This window comes from Perna viridis, chromosome 9 (genome assembly GCF_037379345.1).
Source record: "Perna viridis isolate PV_CMFRI_1.1 ecotype Kerala chromosome 9, ASM3737934v1, whole genome shotgun sequence".
In the NCBI taxonomy this organism is placed as follows: domain Eukaryota; kingdom Metazoa; phylum Mollusca; class Bivalvia; order Mytilida; family Mytilidae; genus Perna; species Perna viridis.
This window is the reverse complement of record NC_142453.1, coordinates 3324899-3349269: the sequence shown is the minus strand read 5'-3', so window position 1 is coordinate 3349269 and position 24371 is coordinate 3324899. Positions and strand designations below refer to the sequence as shown.

General features: G+C 33.3%; 1 protein-coding gene across 5 annotated transcripts; it reads right to left on the bottom strand.

Annotated features, from left to right (window-relative positions):
• Positions 1 to 1503: 1503 nt before the first annotated feature.
• On the bottom strand, positions 1504 to 20865 carry LOC148606134 (uncharacterized). 5 transcript variants are annotated; one of them, XM_088546487.1, is made up of 11 exons: positions 20793 to 20865; positions 8343 to 8568; positions 7600 to 7671; positions 6321 to 6392; positions 6080 to 6151; positions 4928 to 4999; positions 4251 to 4414; positions 3397 to 3438; positions 2450 to 2491; positions 1792 to 2037; positions 1504 to 1589 (listed from the first exon to the last, which is right to left on the bottom strand). In XM_088546487.1, the coding sequence occupies exons 2-10, from the start codon at positions 8513 to 8515 to the stop codon at positions 1820 to 1822; spliced, it is 927 nt and encodes a 308-aa protein (XP_088402613.1). In that variant the 5' UTR covers positions 8516 to 8568; positions 20793 to 20865; the 3' UTR covers positions 1504 to 1589; positions 1792 to 1819. The 5 variants fall into 5 exon arrangements, with proteins under 5 accessions (XP_088402613.1, XP_088402611.1, XP_088402614.1 ...); XM_088546485.1 differs by lacking the exon at positions 20793 to 20865 and adding an exon at positions 19834 to 20056; XM_088546488.1 differs by lacking the exons at positions 3397 to 3438; positions 20793 to 20865 and adding an exon at positions 19834 to 20060.
• Positions 20866 to 24371: the final 3506 nt, after the last annotated feature.

Below are 24371 nucleotides of genomic sequence, written 5' to 3'. Positions count from 1 at the left end.
ATCAATCAATGATTGCTATGATATTGTGGTAGCATTCTGTGTGTTTTTTTCCCTTTATAGTTAATATTGGTAACATGATTATTAATTAATTCGAAGATGGGGGTAGGAATACAAAGAAAAAACATCACAATGCATGTACATTTAACATTCTGAATTTCTGTATAGATAGAGTATTTTCAAAATAGTTACAGTGTTTTCTTCTAAAAATGTGACGTAGATATTAAAAAAAACGATAACTGTCTTGTTCCCAATAAATGGCAGATGAGTGAAACTTTATGCTTATTTTTTGTTGTTTAAAAGGAATGTTGGAAAGGTTGCATTTCGTCGTCAGAAAGCGACTTCGTACACGGTTTACAGTAGATGAACCCACACTGGACACGTCTTTCAGTAACAATATAAAAATATGTTTAAATTATACTCATTATTACCCAATAACTTTTAACCCTTTTCCTCTCTTTGTTATACTGAAACACAATAACAGAAAATCGTACAGTTTTTACATCAATTTTGACGTGCTAACCATTTAGTTGTGTTCTATTGTATTCTGACCTTTTTGAAATATATTATACTGCACGATGAATAAGCATCAGTGTTAATATAGAAACCTGTAGCACGCTATCTAAAGATAATTTTATAATAAATGTCTCAACGCATTTCATTTCCTTATGCAATCCGGCAAAGTTGGACAAACTGTTATAATATCGAGCGCGAAAAAAGCTTTTTACTCGCTCCTACTTTTATTATGAAATTAGGAAAAGTAAAAGCCATTTGCTTTGTTTGCCTTTAGATAATCCGGAAGTTGTCAGCTGCGTCCTGTGTTACTTTTGCATTTAATCCATGTCTCCAAAATTTTGTTATCCGTCTCTTGAAAATCTTGAAAAAAAATAAACAAAAGCAGGCGCGTCCCGTGTGATGGATTTGATATGGTGCTTCAATGTTTTATAGGTTATCAAGTTATATAAGCATGGCCTAATCGTGAATCATCTGAAGTATGAATATACAAGATGTATAAGATATATATAGTCACTCATGCAGTGTTATCATTTAGTTGACGACAAAACGGTAACATATGATTTGTATATCTGCCTCATCTCTGTTGATTCTCTTTTCAGCGGAACACACTCGGAGGCCCGATGATCACCGAACTTTATACATGTTTGATTCAAGTAAAACGCTATTTTACGGAACGGGAGACAAAAATGATTTATTGCCAAAAGTTTTATAAAATGTAGAAGTAAAGGTACGAATGCAGATATTTTTTACAGGGCTAAGTGCGCGACTCGACCTCTTTGAAAATACCCAACGAATTATTACACGGGCACTGGAAACACGCCACTCGCCTTACGACGCCCCACCATTTTTTCCCATTGAACAAAGAGCAGAATGCAATAATATAAATTGTAATTGAAATATTTAGTTCATTCGATTTTAACCTTCAGTATAGTTCCGAAATTACTTATGTGCATCTGATAAAAAAAAAGCAGAAAAATATTTTACTGCAAATTTATTTCAATCAAACATATATAGTAATGACTACTTCCAGTAAGGGGTCGGTATATGTCGAAGTTAAGCCCTTTGAAATACTTAATCTGAAAAGGTAAAACATATTTTCTGTTAAAATTAAAATTTCATTTAATACTGTACATAAAAAAAACAAGAAAATAGAATAAAATAGAACAAATGTCTTTCATTCTTTATTTTACTAGCCTTCCTATAAGTTTCTATCTGTATTAGTTGATCCTGGTTGCTACGATAACCTCACATAATAATTTGATTATAATGAAATATAACCTTGATTGAAATCTTTTTGTCTTGCTGTTCAATAGTTGTATTCTCTGTAGATTAGCTTGTAATCATGAGAACTCCAGTGATTTCTATGATACGCATGAACCCAGGGATAGAAGTTCATGGTGTTGTAGTATTTGGTCAAGGGAAAGAATGGTATAAACGGATAAAAGTAGACACCCGTCCAAGAAACATATGGTATAGGAGTCAGGACCCATGGATACCCCGTGTTCCATCGATGGTTGTACCAAGCTGTAAAATGTTTGAATTGAAAGTACACAATATCAGAACGACACCATCAATATATAAGTATGTTTAGTATGGACGAAATGAAAAACTTATGTTTTATGGTTTTTTTTAGAGAGAAATATATAAGCGGTTATCCTTGAAAAAAAAATGCAATGAAACAGTTATAATAAAAATGCATCTGCTAAGATATGACAAATACTTTAAAGTCATAACAAAAAAGTAAATAAATTACTAAGCAGTACTAAGAGATTACTTTATTATTGTCGCAAAATAAACAAATATACACCATTCTGAAAAAAATAATGTGTCATTTCCCCTAATAAAATGCAATACCACAAGTTCGTGTAAGTTACCATAACAAATACAAGGTGGATAAGTTTAATATTTTATTTCTGCCCCTTCATTGAATACTCACTCGTAGGTTTAGTTGAAGGTTCTGGTATGTCAACAGTCGTTGCTAGAATAATAAAGATGGACGATGACCTTCGCAATATTTATTTTCTTCTTAAATATACCATATTAATAACAATCATGAAGGTCAACTTAAACTAATCAAATGTGTCTTAACTTATAATAAAATCTAATCAAAGTATAGTAGTATAAAATTCCACTGAAAATTATGTGTAGAAATAAATAGCATGAAAGCAATCGTTCGTTCGTCTTGGGTATTTAGAGAGAAATAGGATGGAAATTTAGATTTCTCTATGATTTGGTCGTTATATCTACTTCTTGGACGGTTAGATATTTACTATATTACACCATGCATGGACGATGTGATACGAACTAGTGAAAGAAAAATTGGTTGTTGTGTGATTGTGAATCATATTCTATAAAACCTGATTGGATTGAAATGCCGAATGTCAAGGGGCCAAATTATTCAAAAGGGAACATAGAGAGAAAAGTTGATAACTCGTGAAAGTTGAATATCGCAAAATTGCAACATTATAACAAATCAAATAACTCGAGTTGATATTTTGTGATATTCAATTTTCACTCATCATGAAACCTATAAGTATTATCCATAAGAATGGATGGTTGTTGAAAAGAGGCTTAGTGAGGCAACTTAAATTTCCTGTCGAAAACAATGTGTTGCTACTCTTAGAATTACATGTTAAAATGTAATAAATTCACATAAATATACACTAGTTTTCAAATCCTTCAGGTATTTTCTAAATAGAATGTTATTGACAAGCACATTTATTTCGTCAATTTATCGTATCGGTTCTATTTAGGAACTTTTATCTAGCCTTAAATGTACGCGTTTAACGAATATGTATTTTTGCACCAATAATTATCTGTTTAATTAAACAAAACATCGAATCTCATCACTTTTTACCGACCACTTCTTCATACAGTACTCACTCGTAGGTTCTGTCGAAGTTTCTGGTCTGTCCACACCAGTTCCTTACATATAGTAACGTATAATGAACTTGATGATATTTTATCACATGATAAATATGTAAAGAAAAGCATAAATTAGAAGGTTTTGCATTATAATGCAGCGTTTCGAGAGCAAGGATGTAAACAATAAAATGCAGAGCGGTCTTCGCCAATTCCCGAGTGGGAAATGAAACTAGAACGAGACTTACTAACGCTATTTCAAAATACTATATCATTCTCATTCAACGTCAGAATGATATTGTATTTAAATACAATAAAACATAAATTTTCACTGAAATTATCAATTAGAATAACTTACTAAAGACATTACGATTGGGAAATACCGTCATGTTTCCTTAGGGAATGACTATTGAAATTCTATGAGAATCAAACTATATCATTCTTTTCATAAGATTAAAATATTATTAAAATGTGCCTAAAGGGGCAACCCATTATTCCCCTAGGAAATGCGTAAAAAAGGCAAAAGAATTAAGATATATTACTGCATAAAATACTGTTCTGATCTCCCGGGGATTTTTCTAAAACAAGTCATCTACGAGCTCATATTCCTAGACACAGAGAGATAAATACAAATACATAAAAATACTAATTAACACAAAAAGCAATGGTTGTGGCAGCGTTTTCTTATTTTCTCTATTTCGAAAAAGTGTATCAAACATATTCGGGTTAACCCACAAGTCGCATAATTTTCGAATATCTGTTTTCGCAATCTACAATATTTCCAGCAAAATTTTCTTTCAGCGTCTTATATTCTAAGCGTCAAGCCTTGCAAAGTGTTATAAAAATTACCTTTTTATCAATCATTTTCAACATACCGTTGCAAGCTGATATATTAAAAGTTTTGATATCAATAAAAGAGGTATCTCCAAAATCAGGACATTCTGCTGTAATCGGAGTGAGTGACATCTGGTTGGAAGCCCAAGAAATAAAATCTGTCATTGAGCAACATTCGATCGGAAAGTTATTGTCATTTATTTGCCTAAAATAAAGACACATTTTTTTCGATCTTTCTATCACAATTATTCTGAAAAATATGATTTAAAACAAATGAGTGGCCGATTTTCACAAAAGTGTAAACTTAATCGTAGGTTATGACATTACTAGACTATTTCCTATATTTTCGTCATATCTTAAAATTGATTTGACATCTACGCATTTTCGTGAAATTGACCGCTATATTCTAAGTTGTCGTGTTTTAATTTTCAACAAATCTATTTGACATATTTTACATATTAAATAACAATATCTTGTTTAATGTTAATTGTACCGCTTACTCCGATCATTCTTCATGCTTTGTTCATCCTGTTGTTTATTTTCAATTATATGTATGTTGTACATTGTTATTATATAAATACTTCTTCAAAGGCATAAAGTGGAATCGTTTCCTAGAAGGTAGTCTTTGTTAAATCGTGCATTATAGAACACTGTACATATCAGCTAATTGATAGGTACATTATGTATAGACAAGGCTTCTTATGGTATGCAAACTTACAATATGACGATGTTTGTCACAGGTTGGAATACATTTCTTGATAAGTATGTCATTTCGTTTGAGTGAAGTTTTCTGAAAAGAATATAGATAAAAGGAAACAATTATTTAAAGTTTTAATTAATTGTAAAATGAAATCGTAACTTGAATTTCGGGTTTGGATAGTGTATTGTTAACAGAAACTATGGAATGGTGAAAGATTAAAACAGGAACATAAAATAGGGACAGATTAGAAGTAAGCATTGAAATGGCAAACATTGCAAATAGGACACACACATAGATAGACTAAGTGATTAAAATAGAATAGTGTATATGATGCTGGAATTAATAGGAGCCAGAGTTAGTAAACAGAGGCCAGAAATAGTGAACAGGAGCCAGGAATAGTAAACAAGAGTCTGGAATAGTGAACATGAGCCAGGAATAGTAAACAGGAGCCAGAAATAGTAAATTGGTTCCAAGAATAAGCAGGACCAAAGTACAAACAGGAGCTAGTTGTAGTGAACAGGAGCCAGGAATAAGCAGGAGCCAAGAATAGTAAACAGAAGTCAGTAATATCGAACATGAGTCCGGAATAGTGAACAAAAGTTAAAAAAATATAAAAAAAGGAGCCATGAATAGTGAACAGGAGTCAGGAGTAAGTTGGCGCCTGAAATTATAAACAGGGGCAAGGAATAGTAAACAGTCAGTAGGGAACAAGAGCCAAAGTATTGAACATGAGCCAGAAATAGTAAAAATGAGCTAGGAATATTTAATAGTAACCAGGAATATGTAGGAGACAGGAACAATGAACAGGATACAGACATATTTAACAGGAGCAAAGAATTATAAACAGGAGCCATTCTAGCGTCATTCTATGTGTATTTTTAACAGAATAATGTTTGTTCTTCTTTTTTTCAAACACGCGTATTTCCCTTTATTTGTATAAAATATTGGTGAAAGAGATATCAAATCACCAGAAATAGGGTGATTCCAAAATGTCAAAATCCAAAACAATGGCCAAAACGTGGAGAAATGGAACTTATTTCTAGGACCTACTCGAACCATTTAGGCCTGATATAAACATGGATGTACCTCTTATCTGACTGTGTTTGATATCCTTATATGATCATTAACCGTGTTATATTATCTAAAATAAATTAGGTTTATTAGACTTACACGTGCAGAAGTAGAGGATTTTTGGCAAATAATCCCTGTGGCAAACTTGTGAGTTTATTATTGTCTAAATATCTGAAATAAAAAAAGAACAAATAAAATAATGACTTGAAGTATGATACAGTTATATGGTTATCAATGTCAGCACCAATTGCATGGATATATATTGTAATCAAAAGAAATTGAAGACGACGAATTATATTAAGTATCGAACGTGTTATCTATCTTACAGCTGCATTCTTACATTTTTTTCAAGTTTAAAAGGTCTCCAAAGGCATGAGATGAAACTGTTGTAATTTGGTTCCGTGATAAAGACCTGGAACAAAGGAAGATAACGCACCATCATTAAATACACGAAATTCTACACGTAAAGGACACAAAAATCTGGCGAAAGTAACAAGAATTTGGTATGTTTGATATATGTTTTTTTTTATTGTTAGAAACCGATCAAATGCAAGTTTCCAAATGCTGAAGTGCTGGAGTCGGGTGCTATTCCAAGAAACTATTATATTTGTGACACGAGACAATAACAAAATTTGCAAAAACTGAAATGAGTAACTCATTAAACAAGTTCATCACTCGTTACAAGAGTTCTCATATCAATGATATATTTCTCGCTCGCAAGAAGAACAAAAGTTCTACAAACTGAGTTTACCGTGCGATTATTATAGTAATATACTTTGTACCGACTACAAATTGTGTTAGATGACAAATAAGTACTTCCCTACCTACCTAATTTGCCACCACGAAATTGATTGGTTAAAATGTTAAAGATGACGAATTCGTCATAACGGTAATTAATACGAATTTGATTTCCGACATTGAAAGCAATGCGTGCCAGATATCAGTCTAGTAGGAAGTAAACCTGCAATACCGAGAACGGATCGTTAATAGTTAAGTTTCTTATCATGTACTTCGTAGAAAAACAGTACATTCTTTCAGTACCACTCTTTTTAAAGAATCAGGCAATGGGTGGCACATCATTTTTTCCAATTCAATCATTTGTGCCTTAGATATATTCAATACATCTGGAAAACAATCGAAAAGTTATTTGAATTTATCCTACAGTATCATTTGAATTGATATTGTTTGATTGCTTATATAGGAAAACAGTGCAGGGAAATTTTCCCGCCATTTCTAAAGTGCTTTAAAAATAAACTTGACGAATCAATTTCTTAATAAGGCAAACTTTTCAAACACTATTATTATTTTTTTTCTGGCGGTTTCTTTTTATGTGCCACACTTTATACACATTTTGCCTGATTCTTAGACAGAGAAGTACTTATAACTCACATCGATAACTTTTTGTTAAACTATAAGGAAAGATACGTCCTAGTTGACTGAAATCACAGTGACCGGCGTATCAGTTAGATTCTGGGAAAGGTTGTTCTGATAGTCCTAACACCTTTTTGATGGGATTCTTATTTGTTTATTTCGCGAAAAAAATATAAGCACAAATAACTAATAAAAGCCTGGAATCTCTCAATTTCTTGATCAAGCCCGGACCTTATATTTCAACTTACAGTTCCTTCACTTCCGATAGTCCAGCAAAACTGCTATCTGCGATATGTGTTATTTGATTTAATATTAAATTTCTGTCAAACATAAAGACAAACAGACATAAAACGGTTGTATGCAAAATCAGGATTAGAATAATAAACTATTATGTTAGAAATCGATGTAGGAGAACGATAAGTGAATGAAAAGACGGATTGTTTTGGCAGTATTTACGTAGTGCCCTTCAATAACAATTCAATATAGTAACAATTACACTGGATGATCTATCAACCATTAATATGAATAAGGCACAGTCTACATCCGAGCTTTGCATTTTTAACTCTATTGAGGCATTGAAAAAGGGACGATATTTGAAAGGAACGAGATAGAATAGGTTAACGGTTGTGCTATAAAACATATTCAGCATACCAGATCTACATAGTGTAAATAACAAAAAATCTTAGGTTTTGAATTGCATATTTTATCAAATCAATTTAAGGGCTAATTTCGCATTGAGTTCACTTCCTTGGCCTATTACTACGGGCCTGTCTGATACCTATTCCTATAACTTAATAATTGCTTAAGGAATGTACAAATTCATAATGAAAATTAAAATTCATTCCTTTTCCAAAGCAGTTAATTACTAATTCGGTCAGACTTACTAGTTAACATTGCATACATTTCATTTTGGTTTAAAGGGAATCGGTTCACAAGTTGATGAATTTCAAGAAGAAAGTGTTTTATACGATTATAAAATATGGACTCATACATGACTGTTGTACCATTTGGGAATCCACTAGGAACTGTCGTCAAACTCCGAAAAGGGCAATCTACAACAGTGTTCGTGCACAAGCATTGTATGCATGTTTGTAGGTGTACAGATGGTAAAAGTTGTACGATCAGTATCCACAACTGACAATTATGTAATTTCAGGACCATCATTGATATTTTCCGTTGCCTCAGTCTCAGGTTTTATTAAATAAAGTTTTTATAGTCTACAAAAAGATAATGATTCACAACTATTAAATGAACAAACATGCTACATGCTATAGTGATTTTGGCGCAAACATACTTTCCCCAATACGGAAACATATATAATCGAGTTTAAAACACCGCCTAAACTACGTGCACTACCCGAGGCCAATCGGCCAACTAGGCTATATAAAAATATATACGCTTACCCTACCGGTGCATCTGGTCCATGCTCACATTTTTTAGTGGTGTCCGAGTTGCGCATTTGCTTTTGTTACTTTGTATGTATGATTTTAGTTACTTTATGTACTTTGTTGTATATGTCTGTTTTCAATGTCTTGTTTTTGTCCCCGGATTACATTTTGTTGATTACCCTATAACCTTGGTTCCCTTAACAACTCATAGACATACATTCCCAGACATTTTCAAAAAGATATATAATTTATTGCAAATGTCAATAACAAATAAACACCAATTCAGTCGAGAACGGTGGGAATATGTAGCAATAATTTGTATAAGGTTTTTGGTTGTAGAATAATATGCAACGGTCCAATAAACATGATATTGTTCTTTGTTCTGCTAAATATAAAAAATAAAAACCCAGACCGCGAATCTGCGGTGAGGTGGGGGGTTTCTTATTATACAGATATAACAAGCCGTTGTTTTTAGATCTAAAGCTTTCGAAGCACCAGCTTTTACAAATTGTCAAGCGCTTAACAAGTTTACCATTAAAACTATAAATCATTAAGACTAGTATTCAAATTAATTGAGACAAAGGTTTTGTCTTGACTAAAAAACAGTATATATATTTAATATGGTACAGTAGACTTCAGTATAGGAAACTGGATTGAGCACTGTAGAGATGATATTTGATGGCTACTTTATACCAAGGGCACTGATTGTACAAAAATAATGCTTATTACTTTCGATTCTAGAACTAAAACAACAATCAACTGCTATAGTTTTGATTACGCGTAAGCAATGCAAGCAAATTATCGATATGACTTTGGCTACTGATGGAGAACATGGCCGGGATCACAGAAATAAGTCAATAAATAATCAGTTGATCCAAATAGATGTTCGAAACACCATGTGATCGCTAGGTTGGGGTTGTTGCATTGCAGATGATCGAGCCACATCTATAATGGCGGTTTTTCTCTCGTAAATTATGTCAAACCCCCTTCCCCTGAATGTTCAATTGAAGAATAGAAGTGGCGGTATGGCGTAAATTCATGAGTAAATGCAGCTCCACTTGTAAATAAATTATTATCATTTGAAAAACACTTGTAGCCTAACCGCAAATGTTTGTAAAGATAGTTTTGCTATCATTTACCATCATAAATCATCCGTTTACACCTGGACAATATCGTTAAAATTCGCGATGTGCTTGCAATAATTCATAACAATATCTGAAACATTCGTCAATTGCTTATAGTCACCGCACTGAATCGAGAACTGTTTTTGTAAACGCATGTAATTCATTTTTTGTAAATTGTTAATCGATTGTTCATAGTGGTTATCAATCGCAGTGGTGTATCCAGGGGTACTGGGGTCAAGCATCCATTTTTTGTTGGAAAATTTGTCAATTTCATGTGTAAAATTGACAAAAACGGCAAATAATGTCCTATCACCCCTTTTCTGAGTATTCAAGTCTTAGACCCATCTTATCAAAGTGTCTGGATCCTCCCCTGAATCATAGAGAACTAACAAACCACTCGTAAAAGTGGCTTATTTGCAAGGCTGCGTGCCAATTTTCCAAATTCTGTGGGTTTTGAAGAGTCAATTTTATATATTCGATTTTATATTTTGTTTTTTGTTTTTATCAACAGCTTGCCATAGTCGCAGCTAAAAAAATCAGTCAACAATTCACATATACTTAAGTCTAAACGAAGTCTTGATGGACACACAATATGTTTTTACATCAACATTGGAAGTTAAATATAAATCAGAGCAGAAAATGGCATTTAAAACACATCTTTTTAGGATTGTTTGTATATTTGGATGGAATATTGCGAATTCAAAATTAAGATTTTGGATAAGTAATAGAAATGTTTAACATGGGACTGCAGATGTAGGTCAAAATAATTTAATCTGGAAGATATCATATATACACACGTATATATTTACATGATTTAAAAGCCATTTTCTACATAGATCAAAATCATCCGGATACATCAAGTGCTTTGTTAATTGCTAAAATAAATTTATACGACATATTTACAACGAAGCTAGCAGAAACTTTTATTTTTGCAAACCCGTTGCCACGGAAATCAACATTTCTTTAAAGAAACGTATAATAAGTACCAGTCCATATAAAAATCAGACTCTGCCAATGGAAAGGTGATTCATGGTGTAGAGAAAAAACCGGAACAAATGATCTTTTTTTGGTCTTTACATGTATGTGCCAACAGTCCGTTCTTGTTTGGTTCATTACTATTGAGAAAACTACACTGTAAACTCCCACTAAAATCAATCAAATCAAACTAAAACAAGAGCGAAAACTCTTAATAGTGCTAATTTCATGTACAATCTATTTAAATTTTATCTTCACTGCACAACACCCAAATGAAAATCTAAGACTGGTTATGTGGTCTATAACTGTTTTTGAACAAGAAATGACACTGAATTCGACAGGTTTTTGAAATGCATGAATCATGTCCTGACTGATTTTTATAAAGGCTACTATTTAATGAACATGAAATTATAACATCAATTGTATTGCTATCTTAAACCGATTCCTATATAAACTGTAATGATATTGTTTACACATTTTACATCTATCCAAGATTGTTGAAATGATTAGTAGACCTAACTATTCATTGTATTGTAATTTGTAGACTTCTAGGATCATTGCAGACAGAATTAACGACTTTCTTCAAATGTTCACGTACTTAATAAGGTTACAATCCTCTAGTAGATACATGTATACTATCACTGTTAAATTTTAATCAAAAGCTACTGGGAAGTGAATAAGTAATAAGTAATTTAAAATGAATGAGGCATTGATGAATACTGAGCATTTTCTAAAATCACTACGTACGCAAAGAAAATAAATCGTTTATACCAAAACAACAAAGAAAGCAATGAAATGTGCTGAGGGTGAGAAGGTAATTATTTCAAGGAATAATACTTGTATCATGTATAATTCATTATCTATGAAAAAAAAAGATGAATTTTAATAGTAAAACGACGCCTACCCGGGATAAGAGATAAATCAAGACTATGATAGCACATCAGAACATGTTTACTTAGAACTGCAATAAATTAGAAATTTCATTTAAGCGAGTCCGACACATTTGTGCGGTAAAACAGAAAAAGAAAGATTATGATGACGCATGAATACGTTTTTGTTTGCACTACTGCATTTCATTAGAAATTTCGTGTAAACACCACAAGTTTCCAGTGAATAAAATTAATCAAGACTAGGTGGCCGCGTTGACCTTTTATACTAGGAAACATATTTCATTTGATATTTTTGTATGTGAATACCACATATTTCCGGTAGAAGAGATTAATTAAGACCAGGAGTGCGCGTTAAAACATGTTTCTGTGAATTGCATTTCATTAGATATTTCTGGTAGGTAAATACCACATATTTCAATGTTTTTTTTTGATAGATTATTGTATACAGATTTAATCGATGTGTCTCAATGATGCCAGCAGGAAAAAATCAATCGAGTTTTGTCCTTTGTAATATTTACAAAAAAGGAAAAGAAATAATAATAAAATAAGAAAAAAATTTGGTTTAGTAAAAACCACAAAAGCCGACCCCATGTGGATATAGAGCTAACTGTTTAAGATAAGACCAGCATCCTTATCTTCCAATGTCATGTACTGCCAAGGTTGACTTTTTGAGTTAAGACCTGACACCTTACTGACCGACGTTATGTACTGACGGTACTGCCTTTTTGGGTTAATGTTGCACAGAACAGTTACATATAGGCGCAGTGTTTTGCACATTAAGTTGACCCAATAAATGTATAAGAGTAATCAAGGGAACCAAGGTTATAAAATAGACATACACAAAGAACATAAAGTAACTAAAATCACACATACAAAGTAACAAAAGCAAATGAGCAATTCGGACTCCACTAAAACCTGGAAGCATGGACCAGGTACACCGGTAGGGTAAGCGTCCTCTGCTTTTCTAGAAACACCCGCCGAGTTGCTCATAAAAAGTCAAGTCCGGGGTAGACAAACGATGAAAAGGAAAACTATGACCCGTTGAATAAATCAGTTTTCATGGTGCTAATGGATACACCATAACGATCCACGAGTTCATGATGACGACCATAAAACTTCTGTAGTGATGACTTCAATCTTGTAGCAACACAACCCTGTTCCAGAAGCCTATTTGTTAGAGTTCTAGCGCGATACAAAAAGTCTGAGTAGTTTCGGCAAGCTCTGGCATATCGTATGAGTTGTGATATGAACACTCCATACGCAAGTGCCGAAGGAATGTTGCCACAGATGAATGGAAAGTTTGACAATTCTGAATGAAAAGTCATCACGTTTGTCGTAAAGTTTGGTCAATAGATTTCCTTTACCATCGATTTCTAAGTGTAAATCAAGATATGAGGCTGACTTCACAGTGTCTGTAGTATCCTTTATCTCAAGTTCTTTTGGGTAGATGCGATGTATCAAATCCCCGAAATTAGGATTGTTTAAAGATAATACGTCATCTATATAGCGGAAACTGAGATTGAAGGATCTAGCCAAACGATATTATGGTTTGTACATTTGTATTGATTTATTTAGTTAAGACCAGAAAACTAAGACGGACGGCATGAACTGTGGGTATTGACTTTTTGAGTAAAAATCAGAAATTTGATATGCCGACAGCAAGAACTTACATTACTTTTAAAATTAAGACCTGAAACCTTACCTTCTGACGGCATGTACACACGGTACTGACGTTTTGAGTAGAGAACAGCAACTTTACCTTCTGACGGCATGTACACACGGTACTGACGTTTTGAGTAGAGAACATCAACTTTACCTGCCGACAGCATATACACACGTACTGACGTTTTGAGTAGAGAACAGCAACCTGCCGACAGCATATACACACGGTACTGACGTTTTGAGTACAGAACAGCAACTTTACCTGCCGACAGCATATACATACGTACTGACTTTTTGAGTAGAGAACAGCAACTTTACCTGCCGACAGCATATACACAGTACCTTCTGACGGCATGTACACACGGTACTGACGTTTTGAGTAGAGAACAGCAACTTTACCTTCTGACGGCATGTACACACGGTACTGACGTTTTGAGTAGAGAACATCAACTTTACCTGCCGACAGCATATACATACGTACTGACTTTTTGAGTAGAGAACAGCAACTTTACCTGCCGACAGCATATACACACGTACTGACGTTTTGAGGAGAGAACTGCAACTTTACCTGCCGACAGCATATGCACACGTACTGACGTTTTGAGTAGAGAACTGAAACTTTACCTGCCGACAGCATATGCACACGCACTGATGTTTTGAGTAGAGAACAGCAACTTTACCTGCCGACAGCATATACACACATACTGACGTTTTGAGTAGAGAACATCAACTTTACCTGCCGACAGCATATACACACGGTACTGACGTTTTGAGTAGAGAACTGAAACTTTACCTCCCGACAGCATATACACACGTACTGACGTTTTGAGTAGAGAACTGAAACTTTACCTCCCGACAGCATATACACACGTACTGACGTTTTGAGTAGAGAACATCAACTTTACCTGCCGACAGCATATACACACATACTGACGTTTTGAGTAGAGAACAGCAACTTTACCTGCCGACAGCATATACACACGTACTGACGTTTTGAGTAGAGAACTGAAACTTTACCTGCCGACAGTATATACACACGGTACTGATGTTTTATACTAGGGAACAGCAACTTTAACTGCCGACAGCATATACACACGGTACTGACGTTTTGAATAGAGAACATCAACTTTACCTGCCGACAGCATATCCACACGTACTGACGTTTTGAGTAGAGAACAGCAACTTTACCTTCTGACGGCATGTACACACGGTACTGACGTTTTGAGTAGAGAACATCAACTTTACCTGCCGACAGCATATACACACGTACTGACGTTTTGAGTAGAGAACAGCAACCTGCCGACAGCATATACACACGGTACTGACGTTTTGAGTACAGAACAGCAACTTTACCTGCCGACAGCATATACATACGTACTGACTTTTTGAGTAGAGAACAGCAACTTTACCTGCCGACAGCATATACACAGTACCTTCTGACGGCATGTACACACGGTACTGACGTTTTGAGTAGAGAACAGCAACTTTACCTTCTGACGGCATGTACACACGGTACTGACGTTTTGAGTAGAGAACATCAACTTTACCTGCCGACAGCATATACATACGTACTGACTTTTTGAGTAGAGAACAGCAACTTTACCTGCCGACAGCATATACACACGTACTGACGTTTTGAGGAGAGAACTGCAACTTTACCTGCCGACAGCATATGCACACGTACTGACGTTTTGAGTAGAGAACTGAAACTTTACCTGCCGACAGCATATGCACACGCACTGATGTTTTGAGTAGAGAACAGCAACTTTACCTGCCGACAGCATATACACACATACTGACGTTTTGAGTAGAGAACATCAACTTTACCTGCCGACAGCATATACACACGGTACTGACGTTTTGAGTAGAGAACTGAAACTTTACCTCCCGACAGCATATACACACGTACTGACGTTTTGAGTAGAGAACTGAAACTTTACCTCCCGACAGCATATACACACGTACTGACGTTTTGAGTAGAGAACATCAACTTTACCTGCCGACAGCATATACACACATACTGACGTTTTGAGTAGAGAACAGCAACTTTACCTGCCGACAGCATATACACACGTACTGACGTTTTGAGTAGAGAACTGAAACTTTACCTGCCGACAGTATATACACACGGTACTGATGTTTTATACTAGGGAACAGCAACTTTAACTGCCGACAGCATATACACACGGTACTGACGTTTTGAATAGAGAACATCAACTTTACCTGCCGACAGCATATCCACACGTACTGACGTTTTGAGTAGAGAACAGCAACTTTACCTGCCGACAGCATATACACACGGTACTGACGTTTTGAGTAGAGAACATCAACTTTACCTGCCGACAGCATATACACACGGTACTGACGTTTTGAGTAGAGAACAGCAACTTTAACTGCCGACAGCATATACACACGGTACTGACGTTTTGACAATACTTTCCGAAAGCGTGTACTGAAGGTAATAACGTTTTCTTAGATAGGAGCCAAAAACTTCCCTACCGACGGCACGCAATTTGGATACTAACATTTTGAGTTAAGAGCATGTATTTTACAGTAATGACTTTTTGAGTTAAGTATTCTGACGGTACTGACTTCTTTAGTTAAAACCATAAACCTTACCTACCGACGGCACGTACTGATGGTAATGACTTATTGGGTTAAGAACAGTAACCTTACATGTCGACGGCATGTATTGACGGTACAATTGTTTTAGCTTAGAGCAGAAACCGTATCTGCTGACGGCATGCATTAACCTTTTTTTCGGTTGAGAACAGAAACCCTTCCCGCCTACGGCATCACTGAAGGTCATGAGTCATTTAGTTAAGACTTGAAAACATTCTTAATGAGGGTTTGAAATCACGGTAATGTTTTCTTGAGTCAAAACCAGAAACCTTACCTGTCGAAGGCATGTTCGTAAGATACTGATGTGATTGATTGCTTAAACAAACTAGTAATGCAATAGGTGCAAACGAGGGGAAATTATTTGATGTAAACGAAACAATAAATACTCTTAGTAAATCGATCGAACTCAACTTAAAACTTTATCTCAGTTGCTTCGCAAGTGTAAGTAATTCATGCTTCTTGCAAGACTCCTATGACACTTAAACGTGACAATGATAAAACTAATAATATTTTACGTATCGTATATGTTTGATTTAGTGTTTTCCTTATTCGTTTTGTATTAGCTAAACATTCAAATAATACTATAATGTTATTCAAATAATAATAAAAAAATTAAAAAATCAAGTGAGTAAGTAAAAAAAAAGTCAAGACGGAAGAAGTAATGATGGACAAACAGTATTTAAAATCATCTTGGGAAATTATGTATATTTTTGTAGCAGGAAATGACATATCAGAAATCATCCAACCAACAGACATAAACAATTACATAGATAGATTTCCATCTACACAAAAACACCTTTTTAGTTACGGCTTGTTGGTGGTTGCAGAATTAAGAATTGTGAACTGAGATTTCGGATAAATCATAGAAATGTGTTAAAGGGGAATTCAGCTGAAATTTAAATTAATTTTAACATGAATGATATCAAATATGCACATATACTACAATTAAACGAAATTCGTATTTCTTCATGTTGCCGTCTAGATTATGTCCTCACATTTAGTTCAGATATATAAAGTATATTATTACGATCAAATCCATTATTCTACATTATCCTTTAAAAGTCGTTCTCTGTATTAAATCTAAGAAATGTTGCCACATTCAAACAATTTTTTATTAGATAGATCAGAAAAATAAAATTCAAAATTCAAAAGAAATCATTTGTTTCATGAAACGTGTATTGATAACTTTCAATAAACATATATTTGTGACATCAATAGTATTAATCTTAAACCGGCGTTTCATACATAATTTGTATGGAAGATGTTTTTGCACTTTTTATATACGCAAAGGTTTGAATATGATTAGTTGACCTTTCTATACAATTGTACACTGTATTAATAGCTATTTTTCAGGATCTTTGCAGATAGAAATAAAGCCTTTATTCAAATGTTCTTGTGCTTAAAGAGACTGCAATACTCTAATGGCTTCATGTTAACATTTATCACATCCCTGTTTTAATCAAAAGTTACGGGGAAATGCAATTCAGGCAAGCAGTAAAATATTTAAATTAATTTGTCAATTCCAAATCGACCAATTTGAACAAAATAAGTCCATATTATGAACAGCTTTTACTTTATTTATAAATTAGTCTTTACTAGAATGAAACAGAAGTTTAAATAACATCAGGTGTCAATTTTACAAAAAGTCGTAAGTGTGAAATTGATCGTAAGTAATGATGTCACAAAGCTATTTTTGGTTGTGACGTCATTACTTACGACTTTTTATGAAATCAACGCCAAAGCTTGAAAGACTAACGAACTAACGAAATAAGTATCAAGTAAAAAACAGTACAATACAAGCTTTTCTCTTAGAGCTCTAGATTAATCCAACGAGGAGGAATGACCCGGCCAGCGAAAGCTATATTTTTATATAGCCTAGCTGGCCAAATGGTCTAGGGCGCTGGATCTGTGCAGGCGGTGTTGCCATAAATGTCACAGCGGTACGAGTTCGAGTCTCGCGAATTTGTCAGTTCTAACATCGTTGGGAATTTTTCAGACCATTCTATAAGTTTACGTTATCTTCCCTGTATTAAATTGGTCCGATGGAGAAGTGTAGCGAATAGAGTCGTATGTATATATATATTGTAAGATAATAGAACAGAATGCCCAGTGTAATAGGTATGATCTACCGTAATAAAAGCCTTATTAAATGTCATATTCACACTTACACTGTCTCTTTAAGACCATGCAAAAAAGTAAAAAACAGGTGTAATCATTTTGATCGCAAATCATATTGACGAGGCAACAAACAAGCATAAGAAATCAAAAGGTTATACGTAGTAATCATTGCAAGAATATACAAAATCTGCAATATGTGGTACACCTCCAAAAAGGCTTCACATGTTTATTCTTGCTATTAAGTTGCTTATATAGGTCTATATGGTAAAATATATATTTTTTCATTCCATTCTGTCTGCTCTTGGAATTATCCACATTGAAAATTAAACAGTTTCTATTGTATTTCAGTGTCATTTGCAGATTATTTTCCTTAATTTTGAATTCCACAGTACATTATATATATAATATTTATCTCCTAAAACAAGGTTTATTTGAAAAGCCACATGTTGATTTCTGTTAACTATAACATTTTAAACAAAATATCAAAAATAAAAATATGTCGGCTTTCCAACAATGAATCACATTTTGCATGATTCTTATCTGGATTGCTACATAAAAATACAACAAAAGATACACAACAATAAAATATGGTACCAATATCAGGGAAAGCAGTGTTTTTTGCTGTTAAGAAAGTCATACATGTATCCTCTAAACTTTAATAGAATGAAGAGGAAAAGGGGAAATGTTCGTATTAAAAAATATTTTTTATAATGACTACGTTTTGCAAAGTCCATGTAAACACATATACCTCTAACTCATGTTAGATTGAATGTGGCGAGACTTGATATACTGCGAGAGATCTTTGGTTTGTTGGGAAACAATTTTCGTGGCTTTCGTGGGTAGACCAAACCACGAAGTTTGGTTCCCAACGAATAAGGGATTCCCATTGATGTGTATACTAAAAACTTAAAAATCACGAATTCACGAAATCCATGAACTTGTGTTTTTTCCCTTATCCATGAAAATCCACGAATTTAGTACTTTCACAGTAGTTTATGTTCATGTTAGATTTTAATATGTATTATTCAAATATTGTTTAAGTAATTTTAGTCGTGGATACCAATTCTTCTTACTTAGGGAAGATACACAAGTTCGTGGATTCATAACCCTTACTATGCGGGAACATTGGCTGTTTTCCGATATTTGGGTTCTGAACTAGTATGAAAAACGTTCCCTCCTTTACGTGTTTTGAGTTGTATATTTGTGTTTTATTCCTCAGAAAGTGGTTTGCTGTATTCATATAAGATAAGATGACTAGAATGTTAATATCAGAATATCTATGAAAATAAAATGGTCTACGATAATTCATGTTTAAACAGAAATTGTCCAAAAAAAAAAAAAAAACCAAAAAAAAAAAAAAACGCACATAATTTATAGTAAATATTACTTATAAGTCAGTGGTGTGTTTTGGTCAAATTACATTTTTTCCCAAAAATTCAAACAATCCATTTTGATTGCTGATGCCAATTTTCTTGGCGAAGAGAAGTGGAGGATATGGGATGAGTAGTCAGGCTATAATCATTTCAATAAATATCAAGCTAAAAAACCTAAAAAGCCCTTCTCACATTCTAAGCCAGTCAGTCAGGTGATTTTTAACCAATGCGTATTCTTGATTTTGATTATTACTACAGTCATTAATGAAAGAGTATCTTTCATTTCTGAATCAAATTGCATAAAATGTGAGCAAAGAAACAGGTTCCTACCTGCCACAACAGAAACAACAATGGTAGTCATAAAAATGATTACACTAAGGTTATCCTCTCTGTCTATATTCTATTAGCCAAGGAAGACACAAAATGGAAGAGAATAGATAAGCTCTGTTATATGAGTCTCAGAGTTGCATTTCATTGGACATTCCTTGTAGGTGAACACCACACATTTCCGGTAATAAAATCAATCAATACAAGGAATTCCTGTTACAGAAATTTACTTAAAATGTATTTCATTGGTCGTCTCATAAACGTGAAATATTTTCACTTCCAGATAACGAAGCAGTGTTTTTAAATTGAAAAATGTATTTCATTGGACAATCATTGCAGGTAAATAAATAATATACATTTCCGAAAAAAAAAAAAAAAAAAAAAAAAAAAAAAAAAAAAAACAAGCATTAAATCAATAATAGTGCGTGTATTATATTAAGTACGTATTCAGGCTAGAATTCTTTACAATTTAAGTGAAATGCACTTTTCCGTCGTCTTTAATAATTATGTTACTACAACAATTCACAATTGTTTTTGGTACATAAACTGTTGATTGTATTGTAGCAGTCAAACGTTTCGCAATTTATTTTACGTGGATCACTGCATGTAATATTCTTGCACGCACGCATATACAAAAAAGTATTTAAGGATTGTGTTTATTTTAATTAACAAGTAATATAAAATAACGAACGTTGGGGCAGTTAATGCTCCCTGAACCGCGAGCGGTTAGGAATTTTTACTTTTCTATCCAACTATTATTCATATACCAAAAAAAAAAAACAAAAACAAAAAAAAAAAAAACAAGGAAACTCCAAAGTCATGAATTATGGACATTTGTGAAAACAAGGGTGTATATGCTCTTGGTTTACTTCTTACTTATGTCTTTATTTATGTATAGTGTTTCTATACCATTCTCTGTACCATTATAATATTGTTTTCGTGTGATTAACTTCTCTCCTTACCTGCACACTAATGCAAATGCTCATGTACACACAAGGGAAAATCCACTTGCAAGACAACACTGGAAAGATCAATATATAAATCAAACACAGGAAGAAGAAAAAATAAAATCAAAATAGAAGAAGTTTATGTTTAACGTTATTCTATTTTGGTAACAGCTTATTCTTATTCCTGTTTCGCAAAAAAAGAAGTTTTTATAGATTAACACTTTTCATAACAATCTTGGAGGCTTATATTTTTGCAGCAGGAAATGGCATTTCAATAATCAATCAACCAAAAGACTTAAATAATATATATATATGTATATTTATTTCTCTACTCTCAAGAATTCTGTACATACTTTTAATCTGAATGGTATTCAATATAACTTTCACAATTTAAAACAAGTACTATCTTTTATAGCCGACGCAATAAAATTTGTTCTTTTTACTTATAATTTTCATCAGAAAATAACCCATGGCACGCAAATTAAATTTCCTTTTTCGAACCCCACTAAGGTATCAGTATTTGGCCAATCTGGAAACAGAATTTTGATCAGGTTACTTGCGTTTCCATGGAAAAGCGTCTTTAAGGTCAAAGGGTAAAAAGCGAAACTATACCGACTGCGTCGAAAAAGAAATAAAATTACAAAATTGAAATTAAATTAATTTTGATTATAATTATTGATTATAGTGTATCGGATACGATCTTACTACCATGGAATTCAATCTAAGTAATATTGGCACTGCAATCAAACGTTTGTTTTAATGACAATTTATAACTTGATGAATCTTGAAAATATTGAAATCAAACGAAAGTATTTGAAATCATCCTTCAACAAACATGTGTTAATAATATCAATAGTTTTGATATTTGAAACAGGCTATTTCTACAGGAATCGTAAGGATACTATTCAAAATAATTCAAATCCCAACAAACAAAACGAAACATACAAGCGAGACATAAAAAAAGATACAGCATTTGGGAAAATCTTAGCACAAGCACAGGAAACCGACTTGTGATACAAAAAGAACAAAAAAAAAAAAAAACAAAAATCAAAAAACCCCAAAAAAAACCAAAAACAAAAAACAACCAAAAAAAAAAACAAAAAAAAAAAAACAAAAACAAAAACAAAAACAATAACAAAAACAAACAATACACAACGATCAAATATGCTGAGCATGTGAGCAGGTATTCTTTTCAGGAAGCTCATACTTGTAACCAGTATAATTCGATAGCGACGAAAAGGAAGACGAATTTTAAAAATAATAATTGATTATGATAATGACTTAGTTGTGCATATCCCAGATACAACATTCGTCCCTACAATTTGTATTTTCGACATGAAACATTGCATATATACAGTTCTCGTTACATGTTTCGTTCAATGAGTTAAAATAGTATCCTATGTAAACATAACAATAATAAATACCGATAGTAAACTAGCTTGTGAAGAATGTGATATGATAGAAGCATGGTAAATATTGATTCTTAAGGTGAATAGTGTGTCTCTATGGTGGTGAACTTAATAAAGAGGGGTTATTATAAAAAAAAGGTATGATATTGATCACATGCTTCAGATACAAAACAGATACTGAACTGTAAGCAATGAAAAACAGTGTGGCACCACAGGCTAAATAAATTATATGGTTTGTATGTCATCACAACCAATTCAACCAGTTATACAATGACAGAATGTTAAAAACAAAGAAATAAAATAAAAATAACAAACAGCGAGCAAATCATTAACACAAACAAAACAGTACTCGACAGTTCTCCAATACCAAAGCTTAAGATCTGACGTCCAGCAAACTTAATTGGTATAGGATCGTCGAGTCATGACGATGCAGCACAATAAAAATATTTAAGTCTAAAGGATTGCACAACAAGACGGATACTGATGTTAATACATTATAATAAAACATATCATGAGCAAAATTTCGGTCAACTTATGACCTTCGTCAGTGCCTTAAATAAACTGAGAGTGTATAAAAGTAAATGGTCCTTGAACACAACTCACTACCTTATCAGGTGAATACCTGTGACGTTTTATTATTTTATAGACAGTTAACAAATATCTTGAATATTGTGTAATAGAAACACACGTTTTGTGCTGATCTTTAACATTGTGTAAAATATGAAACTATATTTTCAACCCGCCGAGTTGCTCATAAAAAGTCAAGTCCGGGGTAGACAAACGAGGAAAGGAAAACTATGACCCGTTGAATAAATCAGTTATTATGGTGCAGATGGATACACCATAACGATCCACGAGTTTGTGACGATGACCATAAAACTTCTGTAATGATGTCTTCAATTCTAGCAAAAGAATCAAGACAAAACTTATAGCGAATTACGTAGTCTTCTCCATAATGAACATAACAAATATAACTCACATATAATCAACATTCACCAACACAAATATACACATATTAAGTAAAATATATAATACAATGCACCAATCAACGAATAAATACATCTCCTGAAACGTGTAACTTTCCCCATCCCATGCACACAAAGCACACGAAACACGATCCCGCGAAACACGCACACGAAGCACACGATACACGAAAACCAGACGAAACACGTTGCACGAAGCATGATAAATGAATGATTGTTCGCCGGAAGTATTCTTCCCAGTAATTGGTATATTTCGAAATCTAACTTGCAAAACGAAACTAATAATAATGTATGATATACAGTGTAGTTGTTCGTTGTATTTTGATTGTTCACATCTTGCATGTAATTTTACACTAATGTGTATTTTGCTTTATTAAACACATTCGATGTACACAATTTCTAAATGTCTGTAAATGTTTTCATATAAAATCACGTTAATTTTCGTTATAGATTGTATATTGCAAAAACATTGTCATTGGTCTGGGAGTATGAAAATGTTGAAAGTTTTTTTTTTTTAAATTAAAGAAAAATTCTGAAAAAGATTTAGTTGATAAAGTGTTTAATATGAAATAAATAGACCTATTTTTATGTTTAAAAAATGTCAGTATTTGTTGTATATGGATTATTGGGAACACATTTTCTTTGTTCCAGGAGAACAACAATACCAACATTTGATAAAGTATTGGTAAAAAGTACTCCATTTGACATATTTTAACTACTTTAGCTAATGCAATACCATCTTATTTATCTAAAAAAGAAAATATTGCATTGTTGATATGAAAAGTTTCCATTTTCATTAAACATGGTACATTGCGAAAACATCTTGACTGGTCTTGGAATAAGAAAATATCAAAATTTCATAAAAATATAAAATAAACTCAATTAAAAAAAAAAACAAAAAAAACTTTTGACATATGCAATATCTTGTAAGTGTTCTGAATATGAAAAGAAAAAGTATTTCAGGAGAACAAAACTACCAAAATTTCATAAAAATATTTGTAAAAAGTTTTCTTTTTTGAAATAATTTACTTATTTTAACTAATGCGATACCATTTTATTGGTCTAAAAAGAAAATACTGCATTGTTGATATGAAATATGTCCATATTCAGGCGCGTAGCTGAGGCCAAATTGAAGTGTAGGCAAAATTACGGCAGGGGGTCTGAGGGCCGCACCCCCCCCCCCGAAGCTCCGCGGAGATAGC